The 23,799-nt window shown below is 40.8% G+C and overlaps 1 protein-coding gene across 1 annotated transcript in view; it reads right to left on the bottom strand.

Annotated features, from left to right (window-relative positions):
- LOC133634058 (alpha-1,6-mannosylglycoprotein 6-beta-N-acetylglucosaminyltransferase B-like) overlaps positions 1–23,799 on the bottom strand; it is a 274,128-nt gene that overhangs the window by 170,467 nt on the left and 79,862 nt on the right. The window contains 1 exon segment of the mRNA XM_062027016.1: positions 1,311–1,458. Within this exon segment, the coding sequence (XP_061883000.1) occupies positions 1,311–1,458 (148 nt within the window).

Raw genomic sequence — 23,799 nt, 5'->3', positions numbered from 1 at the left:
GCCAAAGGAAGCTCTTCTATTTCGCCCATAAAATCCAATAAATAACCAGTCAAAAACAGCCAAAAATACTCCATTTACATTTTGTGATTTGAATATTAACCAAGTATTTGTGATATTGTTTTCATAAGCGCTAACACAGACGAACTATTTATAGTGGCGCCGTGATCAATTCCGTGTGTGTCTATGTTTACATCAAGTGGTCTGCTGCTTCCTCGCTTCCCTGCTCCCTGTCCGAGTAGGTATTCCGACAAGTTGGTACATTTTAACAGCCATTTAGGACCAGATACTGGCGAGGACGACACAAAAATACACTATACCCCCACCCTTTCTTTTGGTGAGGATTATGAGTCATCATCTAAACGGGAATATGACAACATCCTAGCAGTCGGCATCTTTTAATGACAACTGACCTTGTACAGTGAGTGATGTTGTATTATGTTTGTTGGCTCTCATAAAGCCTTAAGTAAATAATAATAAGTGATGAAAAAAAAAAAAAAGCAGCAAACGTCGAGATGCGTCTTTGATATTAATGTCGCGTATGCTTCCATCCATCCAATCCATTTTCTACCGCTTGTCCCTTTCGGGGCCACGCGGGATGCTGCAGCCTATCTCAGCTGCATTTGGGCGGAAGGTGAGGTACACCCTGGACAAGTCGCCACCTCATCACAGGGCCAACACAGATAGACAGACAACATTCACACTCACATTCACACACTAGGACCAATTTAGTGTTGCCAATCAACCTATCCCCAGGTGCATGTCTTAAAATGATCAAAATACATAAATATTAAATGTTTTTATAAATGTGCCCATTACAACATTACATATATACTTACATCATGTAGATAAAACCTCAATGGAGGTGTCAGGATGTTTTTTAAGGGCTTAAAAGGCGGAATTGCACGACTCCTTTGTAAGCGACCCCCAAATCCCCCCCAAAAAGTGCAGAAATACACCAAAGAAAACGGGATATTAAAAATGCAGAAAGACTACAATGTGTGAGGGTAGAGAACAGTGCTTTTCGGCCCATAGCAAGCAACGGGTTATAGGGTGCACTGTCAATTTTTGAAAAAAATGAAAGGATTTTAAGTGCACCTTATAGTCCGAAAAATACGGTAGACAATATATACTGTACGTTTTTAATGTTGCCCAACTGAAATTGTTAGATCCAATGTTTTATGTGCTTGAGTGAGTAAGGAGATCTGGGGTTCTACTGCAATGACGTTGACCATCTACTTAATCATAAAGGCTCTTTTCAAAGCAATAAATAGCAGCATACCATTCTTAAAAGTGGAGGGGAAGAAACCTACTTGTTGATTGCGGAGCTGAGCTCATCCAGGCGCCGCATGTCTGCAATAGTGGCGTTGTCGAGCTTGGCCAGGCTGTGCATTCTCTTCAGAATCACCTCCAGCATGACACTGATCTTCCTCAGCACGCGTGACTCCACACCTCCTAGCACTGAACAGAGAGAGCGACAGATGCATTTAAAACCAGGCAGAGGAACACAATATGTCTATGTTGTACATTACTATGCTGACAGAGGCTCACTACTGCTGATCAGAGAGCAAACGACAAAGGCATAGTTGTAGGGCGACTAGTATCCCCATCTCCTAGGGTAGTGTAAATGTTCCAATATGTCAGCTGAAATTAAAAACTGGTTAATTTAAACTTCAGGTTAATTTTTATACTTAGCAAACTCATCCTGCGGGCCGGATAAAACCTTTTCACGGGCCTGATCCGGCCCTAGGGCCGTATGTTTGACACCCCTGCTATAGATAAACTCTGCTAAATAAAATCTGGCAAGATTTCGAGAGAGTCAATTATTTCAAGCTGTTATTTCAGAAAAACAGACATGGCATCAAAATAGTGCCGTGATCCTTGTGTGTAAAAATCACACTTTGCGAGCACGTGCAGACTCATTTTACGCTTGAGTCGGGGCTCAATTTAAGCATTTGTGAGCAAATGTATTTTACGCTCGCGCACTGACTCATTTTACGCTCTCGCGATGCGTCTCTTTTTCCACATGCGCAATGTTTCACTTTTTTTCCCCACTTAAAAGGTTGGCATTGAACTCCTCTTCTTTTTGATTGGTCAATTAAACGCCTACTCTCTCCTGTTTAGAGCAAATCTATGGGAACTGTTACTGTCCAACAGGGTTCCTTCTGAAAAAGACGAGTCTTTAGACTCTTGAGACTAGACAACATAACTGTATTTTACGGACTATAAATCGCACCACGAAAACAATATTTGTATTATATCAGCAGAAAAATGTGTTATTTACACAATTTATTTATTTGTTAATTTTTATTTACATGCCTTAATTGTGTCCAAACAGTACCTGTAACATGGCAGTAAAACAGATGATCAAACAAAACAGAAGTCATTGTCATGGACCCACTAGCTGCGGAAGCTAGCTTTCCAATCAGCTAAACAGACTCAATAACTCCACAGTGACGTCTTGGTAAATTTACTGAGGAATTTGTGAAACTGAAACAATACAAAAAGATTGCCAATGTAAGTTAATAATACTAACACAGACACTCGTAAACGTGTTAGCATATTCGCTAATACTAACGACGCTCGCTTGATTACATTACGACATAGGAGTGTTTTCACGTACAAATATGCATGAAAAAACTGCTACAAACATCACACATTGGATGGTTTAGTAAGTATGAAAAGTTTTAGTTATATTGTAAAACATACAAACGTTGCTTGGAGTGATGAATGAAGAATCCATATGAGTAGAAACGCTAAGGACTACTAGAAGACGGAACCCGTTGAAAGCTGTAAACAGAGCTGCTTATAGTTTGTAATTTACAGTACTTCAGAAAGAGTGATATGATGGGTTAAGTGCTGAAAATAAAAACAAAGAAATTTGATCACATTGTGAGGGATTCACAATGTCAATTTCCCTCACAATGACATCAGCGCATCAATTACACAAGGTTCATAAAAAGTAGGTCTACGTAATGCAACACTGCATATACCCAGAAAAAAAACATTGTCAGTCGAAATAAGCTCTTTAATTATATTAAGTTAACGTTTTGTTAGACATTGCAATTTTTGACATGTTCTCATGACATCATAATAAAAAATGTCATTGTTTAATAGGCTGTAGCCCAAAACATGTATATTAAATGAAAAAACTTTAGAAGGGACACAACAGGCTCCCACAGATTGGCTCTGACCAGGAAACAGTAAGCGATCAATAAGTCTTCAAATAGCGATAAGCGTCATAATTTGTCGCCAAAATAGAAGGTTGCAAAAATAAATAGTTGCCAAAATTTGCAGAAAACAGGCGAAAATAAGGTTTTAAGAACTCACGTCTACGTATGTTCCACTACTTCTCTCTCCGACTGCTCGCCAACACGTTCTTCGGAGCAGACATTGGAGCCAATTTCCCGCAAACTGCAAAAGCCATAATGCTTGCCCTCTTCCTTCTGACTTAATCTTCTGCGCTCAATAATTCAGACCCTGATTGCACAAAATCCTTGAAATTGGCACAAATGCGCCAGAACTGAGACCGACTAGAACTGGAGCCACAGTTACTTCCGTAAACACTGCAGCACATGTGACGTCTTGTATGCACGCGGGTCAGATTGCGTTCACATAAGACATCGCATTTTTTGGTAAATGTGAACAATTACATTGAAAAGATCGGATTTGACACAAATTCCAAATTGGACACCCTACCCTGCAGTGTGAACGTAGTGACCAATCAGAAAGGAGGGGAGTTGCTAGGCCGCCTACTCAATGCTCGCTCCTAAGTGCCAAAAGGGTGAAACGTGGCGGATGTGGAGAAAGAGAAAGAGCAAAAACACACCGTGCACAGAGAGGCTTTGCGAGCGTACACTGGCACTCTTATGTTTTTTAAACTGATGTCCACCCCACATAGTCTTGGTTGCGTCTGAGGTTGTTTTTCCTTAGGGGTGTTTATCCTTGCCTCCTTTGCCAAGTGCTTACATGGTTGCTTCTTTTTAATGTATGAGGAGTGTGGTTCTACGACTGCTCAATGTGTAAAGTGCCTTAAGAAGATTACTGTTGTGATTTGGAGCTATATACATAAAATGTACTTGACTAAACTGGAACATATCCTTTGGAGTGCATGAGACAGAAAAGGAAAATGTATCTCGCCCTCTTTGACCACACGGCCATTTATTAATAAGTATTATATAGTATTGCACAGCAGAACAGTTACAAAACCAATGTTGTGGTACTGGTAAGAAGGCATCTACTTAGCTAGGATCAAAGGGGTCATATTATGATTTTTCTACTTTAAAAACACTTATTTGTGGTCTACATAACATGTAATGATGGTTCTTTGGTAAAAAATTATGCATACATTATGTTTTACAGACTGTTTTCAAGCGGCTTTCTGACCGTATCTCCAAAATGCACTGTTTTGCCATCTTTTTTGTAGTTTGTGGCGCTTCCATAGCGAATCTACTGACAGATTAAGTTTGAACTATACGCAGGTCACAAGGCCACTGAGCAGGTAAGTAAGTAAGGGAACCTTACTCAGAGCTGCGTTCAGATCACCGGTCATTAAGTGTCCATTGTTCACACCAGACATCCACGCACTTCAGTCTGATATTCGGATATCAACATACAGGCTGATACCATTTGGAAGTGGAAGCTTCCACCAAGACTAAGTTATGAAGTGCCAAGAATTAATTATGTGGAGGCTCCCCCTCTCTCGCTCTGTGCAAAGCAAATTATTTCTGTCACCTGGCATCAGAGAACACGCGCTGTGGCGCGTATGTGGTTAAGTCTGTGCTGGGAGAAATGATCTGGTCATTGGAAATGAAAAGGGGAGTCTTTAGTGAATATACAGTGTTAGATTTAAATAAATGGAAAAAAAAAGTTAATGGCAGTGTGTAAAAGGTGTTGAAAACCTCATTAGCGCACACACACCCATGTCTCTAAATTATGTTATAATGTTTCAGACCAAAAAGTTTTAGGAACTCAAAGGTCATAACACTGCGTGTGCTAGGAGTGGGAATCTTTGGGCACTTCACGATTCGATTACAAACTAAGGCAAACAAATCATGATTATGACGCATAACGAATTTGTGCAACTTTAGTAGAGAACATTTAGTTTCCCCCGGCCCCCAATTTTTTACCCCTATTGTGTGCCTGCTATTATATAATTGTGCAAATTTGAAATGCTTTGAATATTTACTGTTCATACAAATGACGCAGTGAATGATTTTGAATTGCTGGTTGACATGTCAATGACGTTTAAATTGTATGCGGACGCTTAATTCTTATTTACCAAAATAAAGTATGAATAGCAATGTTGGTAGTGCTAGAGCAATTCATTCAGTATTTGTCTTCTTTTATATGCAGAATTGTCAGAACGCTCACAATAGTAGTAGGAGGAGATGCAAATATAATTATTCAGCACTCGCAATGTGATTTATCAAGCCTGAAACTGTTCAGGGGTCGCAGTTTTGCGTCTATAATTTTGTACGTCTGCATGGTCAAAAGGCGGCATATAGAGCAATACGACAGACAATCTTCGGTACTGGGGTCGACAATAGACAGCAGTTCTATCTTTGAGCTGATGAATGACATTTGGGCTGATTTGGAGACAAACACCAAAACGATGCCTGCTGGTGTTTCTTTTTTCTTTTGTATTTATTCTCATTTAATCGTGTTTGTCCTTTTTTGTTGAGCTGTTTAAAAAAAGCATAATGTTTAAAACACATCTTATTAAAGCAAATTAATTGTCCATTCATGCAGGGCTCGAATTTAACCACGGCAACTGCGGCAAAAGCCGCGACCGCCCTCTCATTTGCCGTAATGCCCTATAAAATTGACCAACATTTGCGGCAACAACATGCCATGACCGCCCTTGACCTACTTTTCTAATTACCTACCAAATTCCCGGCGTCTAGTAATGCATTTGAGGCAACAGGAAGTCAGGCGCATGTGCACTAGCGTCATTTGGCTTGATAATCAGGACGGCCTGGGGTTTATGGTCATGGAGTGTTGGACGGCACATAATAATCTTTGAATGAGGACATCAAAACATAAAAAAGAAGAAAGACAAAGAAGTTGGGAAAGGTGGCAATAAATACTGATAAAGTTGAGGAATGCTCTTCAAACACTTATTTGGAACATCCCACAGGTGAACAGGCAAATTGGGAACAGGTGGGTGCCATGATTGGGTATGAATGTAGATTCCATGAAATGCTCAGTCATTCACAAACAAGGATGGGGCGAGGGTCACCGCTTTGTCAACAAATGCGTGAGCAAATTGTTGAACAGTTTAAGAAAAACCTTTCTCAACCAGCTATTGCAAGCAATTTAGGGATTTCACCATCTACAGTCCGTAATATCATCAAAGGGTTCAGAGAATCTGGAGAAATCACTGCAAGTAAGCAGCTAAGCCCGTGACCTTCCATCCCTCAGGCTGTACTGCATCAACAAGCGACATCAGTGTGTAAAGGATATCACCACATGGGCTCAGGAACACTTCAGAAACCCACTGTCAGTAACTACAGTTGGTCGCTACATCTGTAAGTGCAAGTTAAAACTCTCCTATGCAAGGCGAAAACCGTTTATCAACAACACCCAGAAACGCTGTCGGCTTCGCTGGGCCTGAGCTCATCTAAGATGGACTGATACAAAGTGGAAAAGTGTTCTGTGGTCTGACGAGTCCACATTTCAAATTGTTTTTGGAAACTGTGGACGCCGTGTCCTCCGGACCAAAGAGGAAAAGAACCATCCGGGTTGTTATAGGCGCAAAGTTGAAAAGCCAGAATCTGTGATGGTATGGGGGTGTATTAGTGCCCAAGACATGGGTAACTGTGAAGGCGCCATTAATGCTGAAAGGTACATACAGGTTTTGGAGCAACATATGTTGCCATCCAAGCAACGTTACCATGGACGCCCCTGCTTATTTCAGGTACTAGACTGGCCTGTCTGTAGTCCAGACCTGTCTCCCATTGAAAATGTGTGGCGCATTATGAAGCCTAAAATACCACAACAGAGACCCCCGGACTGTTGAACAACTTAAGCTGTACATCAAGCAAGAATGGGAAAGAATTCCACCTGAGAAGCTTAAAAAATTTGTCTCCTCAGTTCCCAAACGTTTACTGAGTGTTGTTAAATGGAAAGTCCATGTAACACAGTGGTGAACATGCTCTTTCCCAACTACTTTGGTACGTGTTGCAGCCATGAAATTCTAAGTTAATTATTATTTGCAAAAAATAAATAAAGTTCAAATGAGTTTGAACATCAAATATCTTGTCTTTGTAGTGCATTCAATTGAATATGGGTTGAAAAGGATTTGCAAATCATTGTATTCCGTTTATATTTACATCCAACACAATTTCCCAACTCACATGGAAACGGGGTTTGTAGATGGCGACAGGTGTGGACAATATTGGAGACAGACACACATGTCCCCACACTAAATGTATACAGCAAAGGAGAAAAACTATATGATGTTGCTTTTATTTTGTCAATACAGCGTCCATCAGCTGCTGTGACAGAGTTAATGAGGTGAGGAAACATGCAGCAGGTGATGTGTCAAGAACGTTGTCACAACTTGTTTATAAAGTCTTTGGTTTGTTTACTGGGATGCTCACTCCTCCTTTATTTAACTGCAAACTGTATCAATGTTCAACTAGCATCAATATTACCTATACTGTTTCGTCATCTCATCAAATTGTGAAGATTGTGTATTCCATGTGAGAGGTGTCACTCCTGGTGTTTTTTGTTGTTGGCCAAACTGTTGTACTGAACCATGGCGGAAGCGGGAACTGAACCTGGAACCCTCAAGTTGCTGGCACGGCCGCTCGACCAACCGAGCCACACTGCCCCACATGAAAAAACCCTAAATTTTAAAAAGGTGTGGCCGCCAATATTTGGCCGCCACAATCAATTAAAGGCCCTGAAGTGTCTTGCCTCTGTTAGCTCATGCTGTGAAAGTCTTACATTTGCGGTAGCAATTTATATTACATGCTCCTGTAAAAATTAATGAATGCACACGCTTAATGAAATAATTCCCCTGCAGTTCTAATTTTCCTAGAATGTCACCTTTAACCAAAGCAAAAGAGGAGGAAAAAAGGAATTAGAAATTGCTTTTGAAGTCTCATTTCATATCCAATAAAGTAATGCACTTAATTAAAATGGTACTGCAAGGTAGTTACTTTGCACAGAGAAATCATGTACCTTTAGTGCTTGAAGCGAGGACCACGCGATTGGGCTAAAACCAATCTGCATGCATGTACACACACACACACAAACACACAAACATGCAGCCGCCTCTTTTAGCCAGCATATTGGATTGAAAATTTTACGTCTCGGCACATCACATTGCTCCGGATGACTGTAAAGTGTAAACAGGACACTTTTTGTGTGACAAAATTGCCGTCTGAAGTGATCTCTAAGAAACTTCACAAAACACCCTTAAAATGACTGACTGGAAGGTAAATAATTTCCAAGTCCATTTCCGTTTTTGTGAGCTCATGGTCGCTTGACCTTGTGGAAATGGAAATGACAGAAAGGGCCACACACGAAATGCCTTCAAGCTTATCTGTTTGTCACAAACTGGAGCAGCATTTGTCTCAGTTCATCAAAACACAGCAGCAAATGAATGTGGGTGGTTTGCATGTGTCCTGTACGTCTGTGACTGAGGCATGCATCAAAGAATCCCAGTGATCGTATGCAATTCTTCATTAATCCCATCTTTAAAGCACTTGAGCACTCATTGGTATGTTTTCATCTACAAAACCATTCTGGGTATCACTCCATCTTATCTGTCTTGTCTTTTAACAAAGAAACAAGGAAGTCACAATCTTCGTTCAATGAATGTTCTGCAGATTGTCGTCCCCAAAGTAAGAACTGAACTGGGCAAGAAAGCATTTAGGTTTTCAGCAGCGAAGGCTTGGAATAACCTACAATCGAATATTAAACTTCAAACCCTTGTTACGTTGAATGAGTTTAAAGCTTCTGTGAAAGGACTGCAGTCTACCTTGTCTGTATGCACATGTGTTATGTGAGCAAGTTTTAATGTCGTAAATGTGATGTTTTATGTATTTGTTTACTGTTTTTAATGTAACCTTGCTGCTGCCCTCTTGGCCAGGTCTCCCTTGGAAAAGAGATCTTTGATCTCAATGGGATTTTACCTGGTTAAATAAAGGCTAATAATAACTTGAGGCAAAATGGCGTACTACTTGGCTGCAAACAGTAGGCGCTGTTGATTCAGTTAAATACGGTTTGTGGTCCTAATAACATGACTCTAGCTAAGGCCTACAATCACAGAGACTGGCTGGGCAGCATTATTTAGATATATTCAGAGAGATCATCTTCAAAAACTGATGGACAGTCAATACAGTAAACCTATCCAGTCTAGTGATTATTGTCTGCATACATTTGTTGGAATGATTTGTCTCTAGATTGACATGATCTTACTTTTTAACAAGAACCAAATTGGTGTTTTGTTTATCTGCAATGTTTATTCAAAGGGGTCATATTATGCGAACCCACTTTTCTTGCCTGTTGGTATCTGTTTTTTGTTTTTTTTTGGATACTCAAAAGTGCCAAAAATATGAAATTCCAAACTATGGAGGACAGTGTTTCCCATAAACTGCCAAGATACCTGTGGCGGTGGGGGCGTGGCTATGGGCGTGGTCACCATGACATCATCGAGTAATTTGCATAATTTACTACAATGATTTGATTTTCTCTAAAAAGGCTCAAAAAATGTATACTTACTAGATAATAATAACAGTTTTGTTTTAAACGTCCATCCATACATTTTACAATATAATTACAATACTTTATGTACATATTTATATACAGATTTGAACAATAAGTTATTCACTGAAATATATTTTTTTAATTGTGGTTCTTACAAAAAATATATCTTATAAAATATAAAAGCTAAAATGTCTCAAAGCTCTGCCCCTTTAATAAGCGCATACTAAATAATTTAACTTTAGCCTACTACTACAACCATATTTTTTACCAGCAACATAAAGTGAAACAGACGCAGAGGTGTCCTGCCACAGTCAGTAACAAATAAACAGAAAACAGTAGTGGTGGTAGATAGACACAGAGCTTCATCAAACATCTGATCCACTGAACAAAGAGCTCCAAAAATCTTGAACTTTAGACTGCAATCAGTTTTACTCCCTACACTTAACCATGTGTTTCCTACTGCCTGCAGACTTTGCACCCTTTGTTATATACACATGTTGTGTTTCTAATATAAATACATTTAATAAAGTCAAATACAAATAAGGCAACAAGAGAAGTATCCTACACTTCTCTTTTGTAAAGTAAATCTGAACAGCCGATATGGGCATCTACATCAACTATATGATTTGCCTGAGAAGCTGGAGAGGACAAAAAAAAACAAACATTAAAAATAAAAAAAAATAAAAATATTTATTTTATTTTATTTGTGGCGGACGTAATTCTTTCGTGGCGGGCCGCCACAAATAAATGAATGTGTGGGAAACCCTGGAGGAGATTATTTCATAAGCAATTTTGCATAAAGCCTATACATAAATATGAGAGCATATTATTATTATACTAATATAATGGATATATAATAAATAATTATTAGAATTGGTTATTAAGAGTATGGTAAATGGATTATACTTGTATCGCTCTTTTCTACCTTCAAGGTACTCAAAGCGCTTTGACACTATTTCCACATTCACCCATTCACACACACATTCGCTGCCATGCAAGACCCTCACCACGACCCATCAGGAGCAAGGGTGAAGTGTCTTGCCCAAGGACAGAACGGATGTTGAGTTAAAGTACCAATGATTGTCCCACACACACTAGGTGTGGTGAAATGTGTCCTCTGCATTTGACCCATCCCCTTGTTCACCCCCTGTTGGTGAGGGGAGCAGTGGGGAGCAGTGGGCAGCAGCGGTGCCGCGCCCAGGAATCATTTTTGGTGAACCATTGATGCTGAGTGCCAAGCAAGGAGGTAATGGGTCCCATTTTTATAGTCTTTGGTATGACTCGGCCGGGGTTTGAACTCACAACCTACCGATCTCAGGGCGGACACTCTAACCACTGGGCCACTGATGACAACGATGGTGGAAGCTGGGCTCGAACCTGCAACCTTGAAGTTGCTGGCACGGCCGCTCTACCACCTAGCCTTTCAATGTTCAACTCCTACCTTATTTACCGTGACAACCTCCTTAAGGTTTTTTAATCTATTATAAATATAAAGCAGCTAAAATGCGCCAAACATGGATAAGTGTAGAGAGTGTTTTGTATTGTTCCCATCATCCCTTGTAATGGATTTAAATAAGTGGCATTTAGATATTTTTTATGTTGATTGGACATTTTTTATAATATCCACAAAGTTCAATGAGCAGGTTGTGTTATGTGTGACCATGTTTGTTGAATTTTAGTACTCAACATTTTTTTTCTGTGCCGTGACTAGGTAAGGTTGTTTGGATTGGGTCATATAAGTATTTGCAGCACTTCTTAAATTTGAAAGTACAATTAAAAGGCATAGCTAGTTGGCCACAAGATGTTAACAAAATGGCAAAAATCAGACCACTGGATATTCATATATGACATGGATACACCGCTCCCAGTCAAATTGTTTATCACGGGCCATATTGAAAACGTAGGCAGGCCGCAATAAAGCACCTATATATATATATATATATATATATATATATATATATATATATATATATATACACACATATAAGAAGAACGCCACCGGCTAGCTGATGTTACCATTTGTGGTTTAACGGAACACATTTGTTTGACAATTGTCTATATTTCTCACAACTAAAAAGTTTATGTTATAAAAATTAGACATTAATTGTCTTAGAAGATGTTTTGCCTCTCAACCAAAGGCTTGATCAGTTCAAAGTAAATCTAGACCAGCGGCTCAATCCAAGTCTAAGACTAATAGATCTGACCAATCTAGGTCTATGAGCACGAAACTGAAGAAGCCTACTTGGATGAGAGGTGAAACGTCTTCTCAGATAAAACAAACAGTCCAGTTACGATCGATTGAATTCCCTGAGAATACAATAACCTGAATGAATGAGAACATCCATAGACATGTTATTAATCACGGTTTTTCGATCATTTTTATTTAATATGGTAGTACTAACCGTCGGGAGTTTTACGGTTGTCATTGTTACTGTTTGTGTGCATGTAGTACCAACCTCTTGCAGTCCATAACAACGCATGCATATAGCGGTTATTGATGCTGTAAAAGTTAGTAACTTAAAGGCCTACTGAAACCCACTACTACCGACCACGCAGTCCGATAGTTTATAAATCAATGATGAAATCTTAACATTGCAACACATGCCAATACGGCCGGGTTAACTTATAAACTGCAATTTTAAATTTCCTGGGAAATATCCGGCTGAAAACGTCTCGGTATGATGACGTTTGGGCGTGACGTCACGGGTTGAACGGAAGTATTGGGACACCATTGTGTCCCAATACAAACAGCGTCTGTTTTCATCGAAAAATTCCACAGTATTCTGGACATCTGTGTTGGTGAATCTTTTGCAATTTGTTTAATGAACATCGGAGACAGCAAAGAAGAAAGCTGTAGGTGGGATCGGTGTATTAGCGGCTGGCTACAGCAACACAACCAGGAGGACTTTGATTTGGATAGCAGACGTGCTATCCGACGCTAGCCGCCGACCGCACCGATGATCGGGTGAAGTCCTTCGTCGCGCCGTCGATCACTGGAACGCAGGTGAGCACGGGTCGTGATGAGCAGATGAGGGCTGGCGTAGGTGGAGAGCTAATGTTTTTAGCATAGCTCTGTCGAGGTCCCGTAGCTAAGTTAGCTTCAATGTCGTCGTTAGCAACAGCATTGCTAGGCTTCGCCAGGCTGGACAGCATTAACAGTGTAGTTACAGGTCCAGGGTTTGGTTCGGTGTCTCCTGATAGTAGAAATAATAGTAGTATTGTTGATCTTCTGTCTATCCTTCCAGTCAGGGGCATGTTTCATCTGTTTCTATCCGCAGTTAAGCACGATGCTATCACGTTAGCTCCGAAGCTAAAGTGCTTCACCGATGTATTGTCGTGGAGATAAAAGTCACTGTGAATGTCCATTTCGCGTTCTCGACTCTCATTTTCAAGAGGATATAGTATCCGAGGTGGTTTAAAATACAAATCCGTGATCCACAATAGAAAAAGGAGAAAGTGTGGAATCCAATGAGCCCTTGTACCTAAGCTACGGTCAGAGCGAAAAGAGATACATCCTGGCGTCCTGCACTGCACTCTAATCCTTCACTCTCACTTTCCTCATCCACGAATCTTTCATCCTCACTCAAATTAATGGGGTAATCGTCACTTTCTCAGTCCGAATTGCTCTCGCTGCTGGTGTAAACAATGTGCAGATGTGAGGAGCTCTTCAACCTGTGACGTCACGCTACTTCCGGTACAGGCAAGGCTTTTTTATCAGCGACCAAAAGTTGCGAACTTTATCGTCGATGTTCTCTACCAAATCCTTTCAGCAAAAATATGGCAATATCGCGAAATGATCAAGTATGACACATAGAATGGACCTGCTATCCCCGTTTAAATAAGAACATTTCATTTCAGTAGGCCTTTAACTTTCATTCGGTTAATTGATTTATCGAATATTGGCCCAGGCCTAGGTACAATGGACTCCTTCGTTCAAATGACTGTAAAGAATGAGCATAAAGGCTTCAAATTAGTAAATTTTAGTGCGTAAGGGTGTCCAAAGGTCCTCTTCAGTAAAGATTAATGATCTCTCCTCCACAGTTGCTCCACTTTCTTCTGGCGTACCCCAGGGTTCAATCAATGGCCTATTCTTTTTTCTCTTTACATGCTAGGTTCAATCATATCCAAATACAATGTTAACTTCCACTTTTATGCTGATGATGTACAGCTCTCTTTGCCCGTTATGGTAAGTGACAGAAATGCACTCCATTCCCTCCATCGCTGTCTCAATGACATTAAACTGTGGCTGTCACAGAATTTTCTGCATTTCAATGAGCGCAAAACAGAGTGCATTGTTTTTAGCCCCGATGCACGTCATAGTACACCCAGCTTTAGCACCCCAACCCTCGCTCCTGCTGTGAAAAATCTGTGTGTGATATTTGACAGCGACCTTAAATTTGAAAAACAAATGAACTCCGTGGTTGGAGCAGGTTTTTTCCAGCTGAGACTTTTGGCAAAGGTGAAGCCTTTTTCTGCCTAGGGCAGCCCTTGAAAAGGCCATTCATGCCTTCATCTGCTCTAGACTGGACTACTGTAATGCCATCAACAAAGGACTAAGTATAAAATGCAGCTGCTCGCCTCTTCACTCACACTCTAAAACATGCCCATAATACTTGGTTCTCCTTGCTCTCCAATGGCTCCCAGTATGTTTTAGAATACATTTTAAAATCCTTCATTTTGTTTTCAAGGCCATCAATGGTCTCTGGCCCCAGCATACTTGGCTGATATTTTAACTGTTCGCCTCCCACCAAGGAATCTGTGCTAATCCTTACACACATATTTGGAAGTACTAAGGACTAGACTTTAAAAAATGGGATGATCGTTCTTTTTCTGCATCGGCACCCAAGTTATGGAACTCCCTCCCACCTGAGTTGCGAGCCATCATTGAGCTAGAAGCTTTTAAATCTCAACTAAAAACATAATTGTTCAAATTGGGTTTTAACAAACAATTGTTTGAAGTATCTACAAACCCCAAAACCAGTGAAGTTGGCACGTTGTGTAAATCGTAAATAAAAACAGAATACAATGATTTGCAAATCCTTTTCAACCTATATTCAATTGAATAGACTGCACTAACAAGATACTTAACGTTCGAACTGGAAAATGTTATGTTTTTGCAAATATTAGCTCATTTGGAATTTGATGCCTGCAACATGTTTCAAAAAAGCTGGCACAAGTGGCAAAAAGGACTGAGAAAGTTGAGGAATGTTCATCAAACACTTATTTGGAACATCCCACAGGTGAACAGGCTAATTGGGAACAGGTGGGTGCCATGATTTGGTATAAAAGCAGCTTCCATGAAATGTTTGTTCCGGAACAAACAAGGAAGGGGCGAGGGTCACCACTTTTTGAACAAATGCATGAGCAAATTGTCGAACAGTTTAAGAACCACATTTCTCAACGAGCTATTGCAAGGAATTTTGGGATTTCACCATCTACAGTCCGTAATATCATCAAAAGGTTCAGAGAATCTGCACGTCAGCGATGATATTACGGACCTTCGATCCCTCAGGCGGTGCTGCATCAAAAAGCAACATCAGTGTGAAAAGGATATCACATGGGCTCAGCAACACTTCAGAAAACCACTGTCAGTAACTACAGTTCGTTGCTACATCTGTAAGTGCAAATTAAAACTCTACTATGCAAAGCGAAAGCCGTTTATCAACAACACCCAGAAACGCCGCCGGCTTCACTGGAAAAGTGTTCTGTGGTCTGACGAGTCCACATTTCAAATTGTTTTCGGAAACTGTGGACGTCGTGTCCTCCGGACCAAAGAGGAAAAGAACCATCCGGATTGTTATAGGCGCAAAGTTCAAAAGCCAGCATCTGTGATGGTATGGGGGTGTATTAGTGCCCAAGGCATGGGTAACTTACACATCTGTGAAGGCACCATTAATGCTGAAAGGTACATACAGGTTTTGGAACAATACATGTTGCCATCCAAGCAATGTTATCATGGACGCCCCTGCTTATTTCAGCAAGACAATGCCAAGCCACGCGTTACAACAGCATGGCTTCATAGTAAAAGAGTGCGGGTACTAGACTGGCCTGCCTGTAGTCCAGACCGGTCTCCCATTAAAAATGTGTGGCGCAATATCATGCCTAAAATACCACAACGGAGACCCCGGACAGTTGAACAACTTAAGCTGTACATCAAGCAAGAATGGGAAAGAATTCCACCTGAAAAGCTTAAAAAAATTGGTCTCCTCAGTTCCCAAACATTTACTGAGTGTTGTTAAAAGGAAAGGCCATGTAACAGTGGTAAAAATGCCCCTGTGCCTACTTTTTTGCAATGTGATGCTGCCATTAAATTCTAAGTTAATGATTATTTGCACAAAAAAAATAAAGTTTCTCAGTTTGAACTAGGGCTGCAACAACTAATCGATTACATCGATTAAAGTCGATTATAAAAATAGTTGGCGATTAATTTAGTCATCGATTCGTTGGATCTATGCTATGCGCAATTTTTTTTTTTTTTTTTTTTTTAATAAACCTTTATTTATAAACTGCAACATGTACAAACAGCTGAGAAACAATAATCAAAATAAGTATGGTGCCAGTATGCTGGTTTTTTTCAATAAAATACTGGAAAGGATAGAAATTTAGTTTGTCTCTTTTATCCGATTATTAATCGATCAATCGAAGTAATAATCGACAGATTAATCGATTATCAAATTAATCGTTAGTTGCAGCCCTAGTTTGAACATTAAATATCTTGTCTTTGCAGTCTATTCAATTGAATATAAGTTGCAAATCATTGTATTCTGTTTTTATTTAGGAATTACACAACGTGCCAACTTCACTGGTTTTGGGTTTTGTATTATTACCGTTTTAAAATGCGTGGTTTTACTTGCTTTAACCTATTTGTCCTGTAAAGCACTTTGTGCACCATTGTGATGTTGTGAGGTGCTATACAAATAAACCTTGATTGATTGTTTGATTGAGTGAAAGTGTGTGTGTCTCTGGAGTAGGCCGACTTCTCATGCTTCCAGTTACACAATTCCAAAAGTAGGAGGAAGAAGCAGAGCTTGTTTAATCCTATTTCTCCTACATAGGTTGATTGGCAACACTAAATTGGCCCTAGTGTGTGAATGCAAGTGTGAATGTTGTCTGTCTATCTGTGTTGGCCCTGCGATGAGGTGGCAACTTGTCCAGGCTGTACCCCGCCTTCCGCCCGAATGCAGCTGAGATAAGCTCCAGCACCCCACGCAACCCCAAAAGGGACAAGTGGTAGAAAATGGATTGATGGATCACAGCAACTGCTAACACATTTTCTCACTTGCTGTGCACAATATCTACCAGCAAATGAGAGAAAAGTAAGTGAACGGAAGATAAAAAGGAAAACGAGGTCAAAGAAAGTGCTAACGAAACTAAAGCATGATGGCGTATTTTCAGTTCAGAGGTGTTTATTTTAAGATATGCAAAGTGGAGCCGAGAATCGCGACTTATCAAACGCTGTGCGGTGCACTAAAAAAGCATTTTAAGGGATAACTGATAAAAGTGGCAGAAACACAGTTGAAAGAAGTGACGGGTGAGCGTTACAGAACCTTGAAAACTTGCCATGTCTCCACGTCAACTTGTCTTGAAGCCAACATTATTTGTTTGGGATGCAAAAGAGCTCGGAGAATGTTCCTGTGAGTGACTTACACACTCCTGTGTGCCGCGACAGGATGGTGTTTTAAGTGACTAGAGGCATGTTTGCATATTCATGTGCAAGAAAGACATTTGTGAAATGATGAATACCGACAGGACCGCCTGCTCGACAGGAGTTGACGCCTCTAAATTAACTAGCGACCGACGTCATTTTGTCTTCCTGGCTTCCAGCTGCGAAAGCCAGAACGCAGCTGTATTTATTTGAAACGTCTAAAGGCCCACCTGCTTTTTGTCCTTCTATTACTCGCTGACAGCTGTGCGATTAGCTCCCAGACGCCAGCATCAATACCGCATCCCACGTAAGGGAAGATGCATGCCATTTGCCAGCGCTCCTTCGAATGGAACGAGACGTTCCCCCCAAAAAACCTCACTCCTCAGCAGACAGACAGAGGCGGATTGGCCAACTCCTGCTCCAATCTCCAGAACAACTGATCTCATCGCACCGACACACAATTAAAACAAATTACACCTCCTGTAATTATTACTGCACAGGAGCGCTTCTTTTCATTAGCTAAGGAACAGCAGGAGTGGGTGAATATTTTCTTACCGTTTTTTTTTTTTGCCGCACAAATGGCTTTAGGCAAATGAAAATGTCGCCATTAAAGCATTCACCCGACCCAGTGAGTGGCTCATGCGGAGAGCTAATGGAAGATGCCGGCGTGTCAAGGAACAAACATACTGAGAGGATCGATGATAAACTGGCTACCAACTGGCGATGATGATTTAAATACATTCAAAAGTAATTCAAAGGTGTGTTAATATGAGATTGAGATCTCTGGTTGCACGATTTTTTAAATACTGCAATTCGATTTTGCAATGTTTATATTTTATACATAAAAAGCATACAACTGCAGAAATAACGAGGCAAGGAGACATGGTACTTTTAGACTGTCGATCAATATATTATTCTCTTAATTTGTCTTATAGTTCACAATCATTATGAAAGACATGACGACGGATATACAGTCGTGGTCAAAAGTTGACATACACTTGTAGAGAACATAATGTCATGGCTGTCTTGAGTTTCCAATATATTGTACAACTCTTAATTTTTTGTGATAGAGTGATTGGAGCACATACTTGTTGGTCACATAAAACATTCATGAAGTTTGGTTCTTTTATGAATTTATTATGGGTCTACTGAAAATGTGACCAAATCTGCTGGGTCAAAAGTATACATACAGCAATGTTAATATTTGGTTACATGTCCCTTGGCAAGTTTCACTGCAATAAGGCGCTTTTGGTAGCCATCCACAAGCTTCTGGTTGAATTTTTGACCACTCCTCTTGACAAAATTGGTGCAATTCAGCTAAATTTGTTGGTTTTCTGACATGGGACTTGTTTCTTCAGCATTGTCCACACGTTTAAGTCAGGACTTTGGGAAGGCCATTCTAAAACCTTAATTCTAGCCTGATTTAGCCATTCCTTTACCACTTTTGATGAGTGTTTGGGGTCATTGTACTGTTGGAACACCCAACTACGCCCAAGACCCAACCTTCGGGCTGATGATTTTAGGTTGTCCTGAAGAATTTGGAGGTAATCCTCCTTTTTCATTGTCCCATTTACCCTCTGTAAAGCACCAGTTCCATTGGCAGCAAAACAGGCCCAGAGCATAATACTACCACCACCATGCTTGACGGTAGGCATGGTGTTCCTGGGGTTAAAGGCCTCACCTTTTCTCCTCCAAACATATTGCTGGGTATTGTGGCCAAAGAGCTCAATTTTTGTTTCATCTGACCACAGAACTTCCCTCCAGAAGGTCTTATCTTGGTCCATGTGACATCAGATGTACTTAGGTGGTGGTGGTGGTGGGGGGGAATGTAATAGTCTTGGAATGAAGCGAAGCGATTGTCTTGCTGCTGTCTCGCCCCATTCATCATGTTATATACTGTTAAGTTTGTTGCCCGAAAAACGAGACGAGTCAAAACAAAAGTAGTGAACAGAAGGAAAAATTACCCTGACGGCGTCAGACAAGCAGAAATGCACAAAGCCATGTGTGTTTACAGCAAGTCACTGCTTTTTCAGCACCTGCAGTGGACAAACTCGTCCAAAAAATGGCGCCATAGCACTAGCAAGAACACTGCTTTCCGTTTATGGTATGGTGCTGCGCAGGTTAATGTATTCCGATTCAAGGTGTTCATCCATCCATTTTCTACCACATGTCTCTATCGGGGTTGCGGGGAGTGCTGGAGCCTATCTCAGCTGCATTAGGGTGGAAGGCGGGGTACACCCTGGACAAGTCGCCACCTCATCGCAGGGCCAACACAGATAGACAGACAACATTCACACTCACATTTACATACTAGGGCCAATTTAGTGTTGCCAAGGTGTGATGCATGAAAATGCACGACATAATCAGATCTTTTTTTTTTTCAGGGTCCATGTACACAGGAACATTCTAATCCAAATTATAATCAGATTAAATACATTTTGCCCATGTACACGTGGTGTCTGAAGCACCGGCCTGTGGGTATTGACGGACAGCAAAGCTCGAAACGTTCTGTGGTTTTTACTTCAGTGTTCACTTTATCACGTGATTACCCGAAGATTGGCGAAATCTCGTATTAGCTGCAAGGCGGTGAGGATTGCCGGACGGCAAATGGCGGTGCCGTTCCGTGGCGGCTATGTTTTGCTTCCGTTCTCTGCTTCCTGTGGAAAGCAGGGGTTATGCTTTCATTTTTGCTAGTCTAGGTTGTGTCATGATCAACATACCAGGCCAAATTCACATTGTTTATATCACACAACCCTGTATTCTATCTGCAATATCTGTTCATTTTCCTATCATCTCTATCAATAGTTTATTTTTTATATTTCTTAAAACCACTTTCCACTGACAAGATCCTTTTATTTATGCACACCCAACCTCGGAAGCCATCCAGAGAAGTTTGACGGACGAGAGCCTTGACCCTCATTAGCATGTCCACCATCTACCCAGGTTGATGTCTCTCAACTTCCAGTCGCTTCGCACAACTCCGCTGACAGAAGCGAAGCTGCAGGCTTTCTTTCCATCACATCAGTGCAAGTTAGTGCAACAGAGCGCTGGGTCTGAGACAACCCTGGTTGCATTGTGTCCATAAAAAGTATGCATGTGAGTAGAAGGATTCCGTGCTTGAAACGAATGGAGTTATTTGTTCTACAAGGCGATGTAAGAGGCATGCCGTCACAGTAGCCCCTTTCACACTGCTTGTAAAAGCTGCCCTTTTTCATGTTGCTGGTCTGTATAAATGACACCTAAAAAGAATGGAAGAAGTCAGCCAATTTCCCAGCTTTAGAGATAGTGCCAGAACCGTTTCACACCTAATCCAAAATGATCCTGCCCTCTTGTACTGAAAGTCACATTAATGTTTTGACAATTTTATTTTTTCTAGCAGAAACTACAGTATTGCTGGGTTGCAACCAATAATCACTTTCAGCTTTTGTTTGGATGGCTCACAATTCAAAAGCTCCTGTTCATTAAGCGCCAAATATGGAGATGTCAGAGTACAAAGGCGAATATACAAGGCAGACATCATCAAAAATAGCAGAATATGATTATGTGGATCCTTACACTCTTAAAAAGAAAGATTTCACACAATTTTAGAAGATTCAACATCACCCAAGTGGACTTTTCAAACTATCCAATCGCCCACACTTCCTTCTACACTCGCAAAAAATAGAAGCATGGAGGCAAATCATTTCTTTATATCTAGTTGGGGCCAAAAAAAGCATGAATGGCAATGAAAGACAATGTAGACTTATTTGTGCATGGGTAAGTACATATTTGATGGACATTGATGGATGCCGTTCGATTTTTGATAAATCACAAAAAATAATGCTTTAATTAAGTACAAAACCTGTAAAACCTGCTCAGTGGCCTTGTGTTTAGAGTGTCCGCCCTGAGACTGGAAGGTTGTGAGTAGAGATGTCCGATAATATCGGGCTGCCGATATTATCGGCCAGTAAATGCTTTAAAAAATGTAATATCGGAAATTATCGGTATCGGTTAAAAAAGTAAAATGTATGACTTTTTAAAACGCCGCTGTACGGAGTGGTACACGGACGTAGGGAGAAGTACAGAGCGCCAATAAACCTTAAAGGCACACAATAATAACTACGGCTTTTCACACACACACACACACACACACACACACACACACACACACACACACACACACACACACACACACACACACACACACACACACACACACACACACACACACACACACACACACACACACACACACACACACGTGAATGCATGCATACTTGGTCAACAGCCATACAGGTCGTACTGAGGGAGGCCTTATAAACATCTTTAACACTGTTACAAATATGCGCCACACTGTGAACCCACACCAAACAAGAATGACAAACACATTTCGGGAGAACATCCGCACCATAACACAACATAAACACAACAGAACAAATACCCAAAACCCCTTGCAGCACTAACTCTTCCGGGACGCTATAATATACACCCCCCGCTATCCCCCACCCCCACCTCAACCCCGCCCACCTCAACCTCCTCATGCTCTCGAGCATGTCCCAAATTCCAAGCTGCTGTTTTGAGGCATGTTAAAAAAAAATGCACTTTGTGACTTCAATAATAAATATGGCAGTGCCATGTTGGCATTTTTTCCCATAACTTGAGTTGATTTATTTTGGAAAACCTCGTTAAATTTTTTAACGCATCCAGCGGGGCATCACAACAAAATTAAGCATAATAATGTGTTAATTCCACGACTGTATATATCGGTATCGGTTGATATCGGAATCGGTAATTAAGAGTTGGACAATATCGGAATATCGGCAAAAAAGCCTTTATCGGACATCTCTAGTCGTGAGTTTAAACCCCGGCCGAGTCATACCAAAGACTATAAAAATGGGACCCATTACCTCCCTGCTTGGCACTCAGCATCAAGGGTTGGAATTAGGGGTTAAATCACCAAAATGATTCCCGAGCGCGGCAAACGCTGCTGCTCACTGCTCTCCTCACCTCCCAGGGGGTGAACATGGGGATGAGGATAATTTCACCACACCTAGTGTGTGTGTGACTATCGTTGGGACTTTAACTTTTAACATAGCTTAATCATGCTATGTATTTTGACCGTAAAAGCTCTTTTATCCCAAGCTTAGTAGCTACACACAGCTTAGTAGTCCAAAAATGAGTGAGCAGACTCCGACCGGTGTGCTTGATGGCAAATTTCACTCCAAAATACAGCCTGAAAGAACTTCAGATAAAACTGTTACCAAGTTTTGAGCACATCAATGTAATGCAACAAAAAAGAATGTTTAAAACCTTCTTGAATGACATTCTGACAATACAATTGATATTGTGTACAAATATCGTGGTCTTTTTCTCGGCAAATTTCTATTATTATTAAAGATGTACGTATACAACAAAAGATGCAATGGACATAATAGGACTAAGGTTAAATGGAAAAAAATTCAAAGTTATGAGCATTAGACAGAAAAGGGTGAAAATATCTACGATGGTTGGAGAACTGAAGAAATGTGCACAAGGACTGGTAAGGCAAATTCAGCATTTTGGTAAAATAAATATCAAGTTAGAAACATAACTCAAGCATATGAAGCATTTGTTCTGTGTCACTCTGTGCATCTGAAACATGCCAAATGACAGCCAAAGACACAGAGAAGAAGACACATTTTAGGGATAGCATGGATAGATCATATTAGTAACAAAGAATTACGGCAAATAACTTTTGACGCTAACTATAAGTAAACGTAGGATGGTTAACAACAGAATACTCAAAATAGCACATGAGTGGAAGCCAACAGATAGAAAGAGGAAAGAGCAATACCACGCTTGAAAAACGGAAACAATTCTTGGAGACAGGCAAAGACCCAGGCCCCAGACAGAATGCAGTGGAAAAGACTTGTGGATCTATGTCTTCCAGAGGATGGAACAACCTACGGTCTAAGGTAAGGTTCAATGTTTAGTTAGAGTTTTAGGTTGCTTCCCTGTTGTCCAGCAATGTTTAGTCCCAACAATATTCAGCAATATAATAATACAATATATTGTTGCAAAGGGATATGCAGCCTATGAGAAAGAGGTTTATTTATCTAGTTTCTAACGATTAATTGATGCATCGATATCCATCTATCCATCCGTTTTCTACAGTTTGTCCCTCTCCGGTTGCGGGAGGCTGGAGCCTATCCCGGCTGCACTCAGGCGGAAGTCAGGCTATACCCTTGAAAAGTTGCCACCTCATCGCAGATGGACAACCATTCACATTCCCACACTAGGAACAATTTGACATGGCATATCAACCTATCCCCAGGTGCATGCCAACCTATCCCCAGGTGCATGCCAACCTATCCCCAGGTGCATGCCAACCTATCCCCAGGTGCATGCCAACCTATCCCCAGGTGCATGTCTTTGGAGATGGGAGGAAGCCGAGTACCCGGCGGGAACCCGCCCAGGCA

This window comes from Entelurus aequoreus, linkage group LG18 (assembly GCF_033978785.1).
Source record: "Entelurus aequoreus isolate RoL-2023_Sb linkage group LG18, RoL_Eaeq_v1.1, whole genome shotgun sequence".
NCBI classification, from domain to species: domain Eukaryota; kingdom Metazoa; phylum Chordata; class Actinopteri; order Syngnathiformes; family Syngnathidae; genus Entelurus; species Entelurus aequoreus.
Note: the sequence above shows the minus strand (reverse complement) of the source record. Positions and strands in the feature narration are given on the sequence as shown.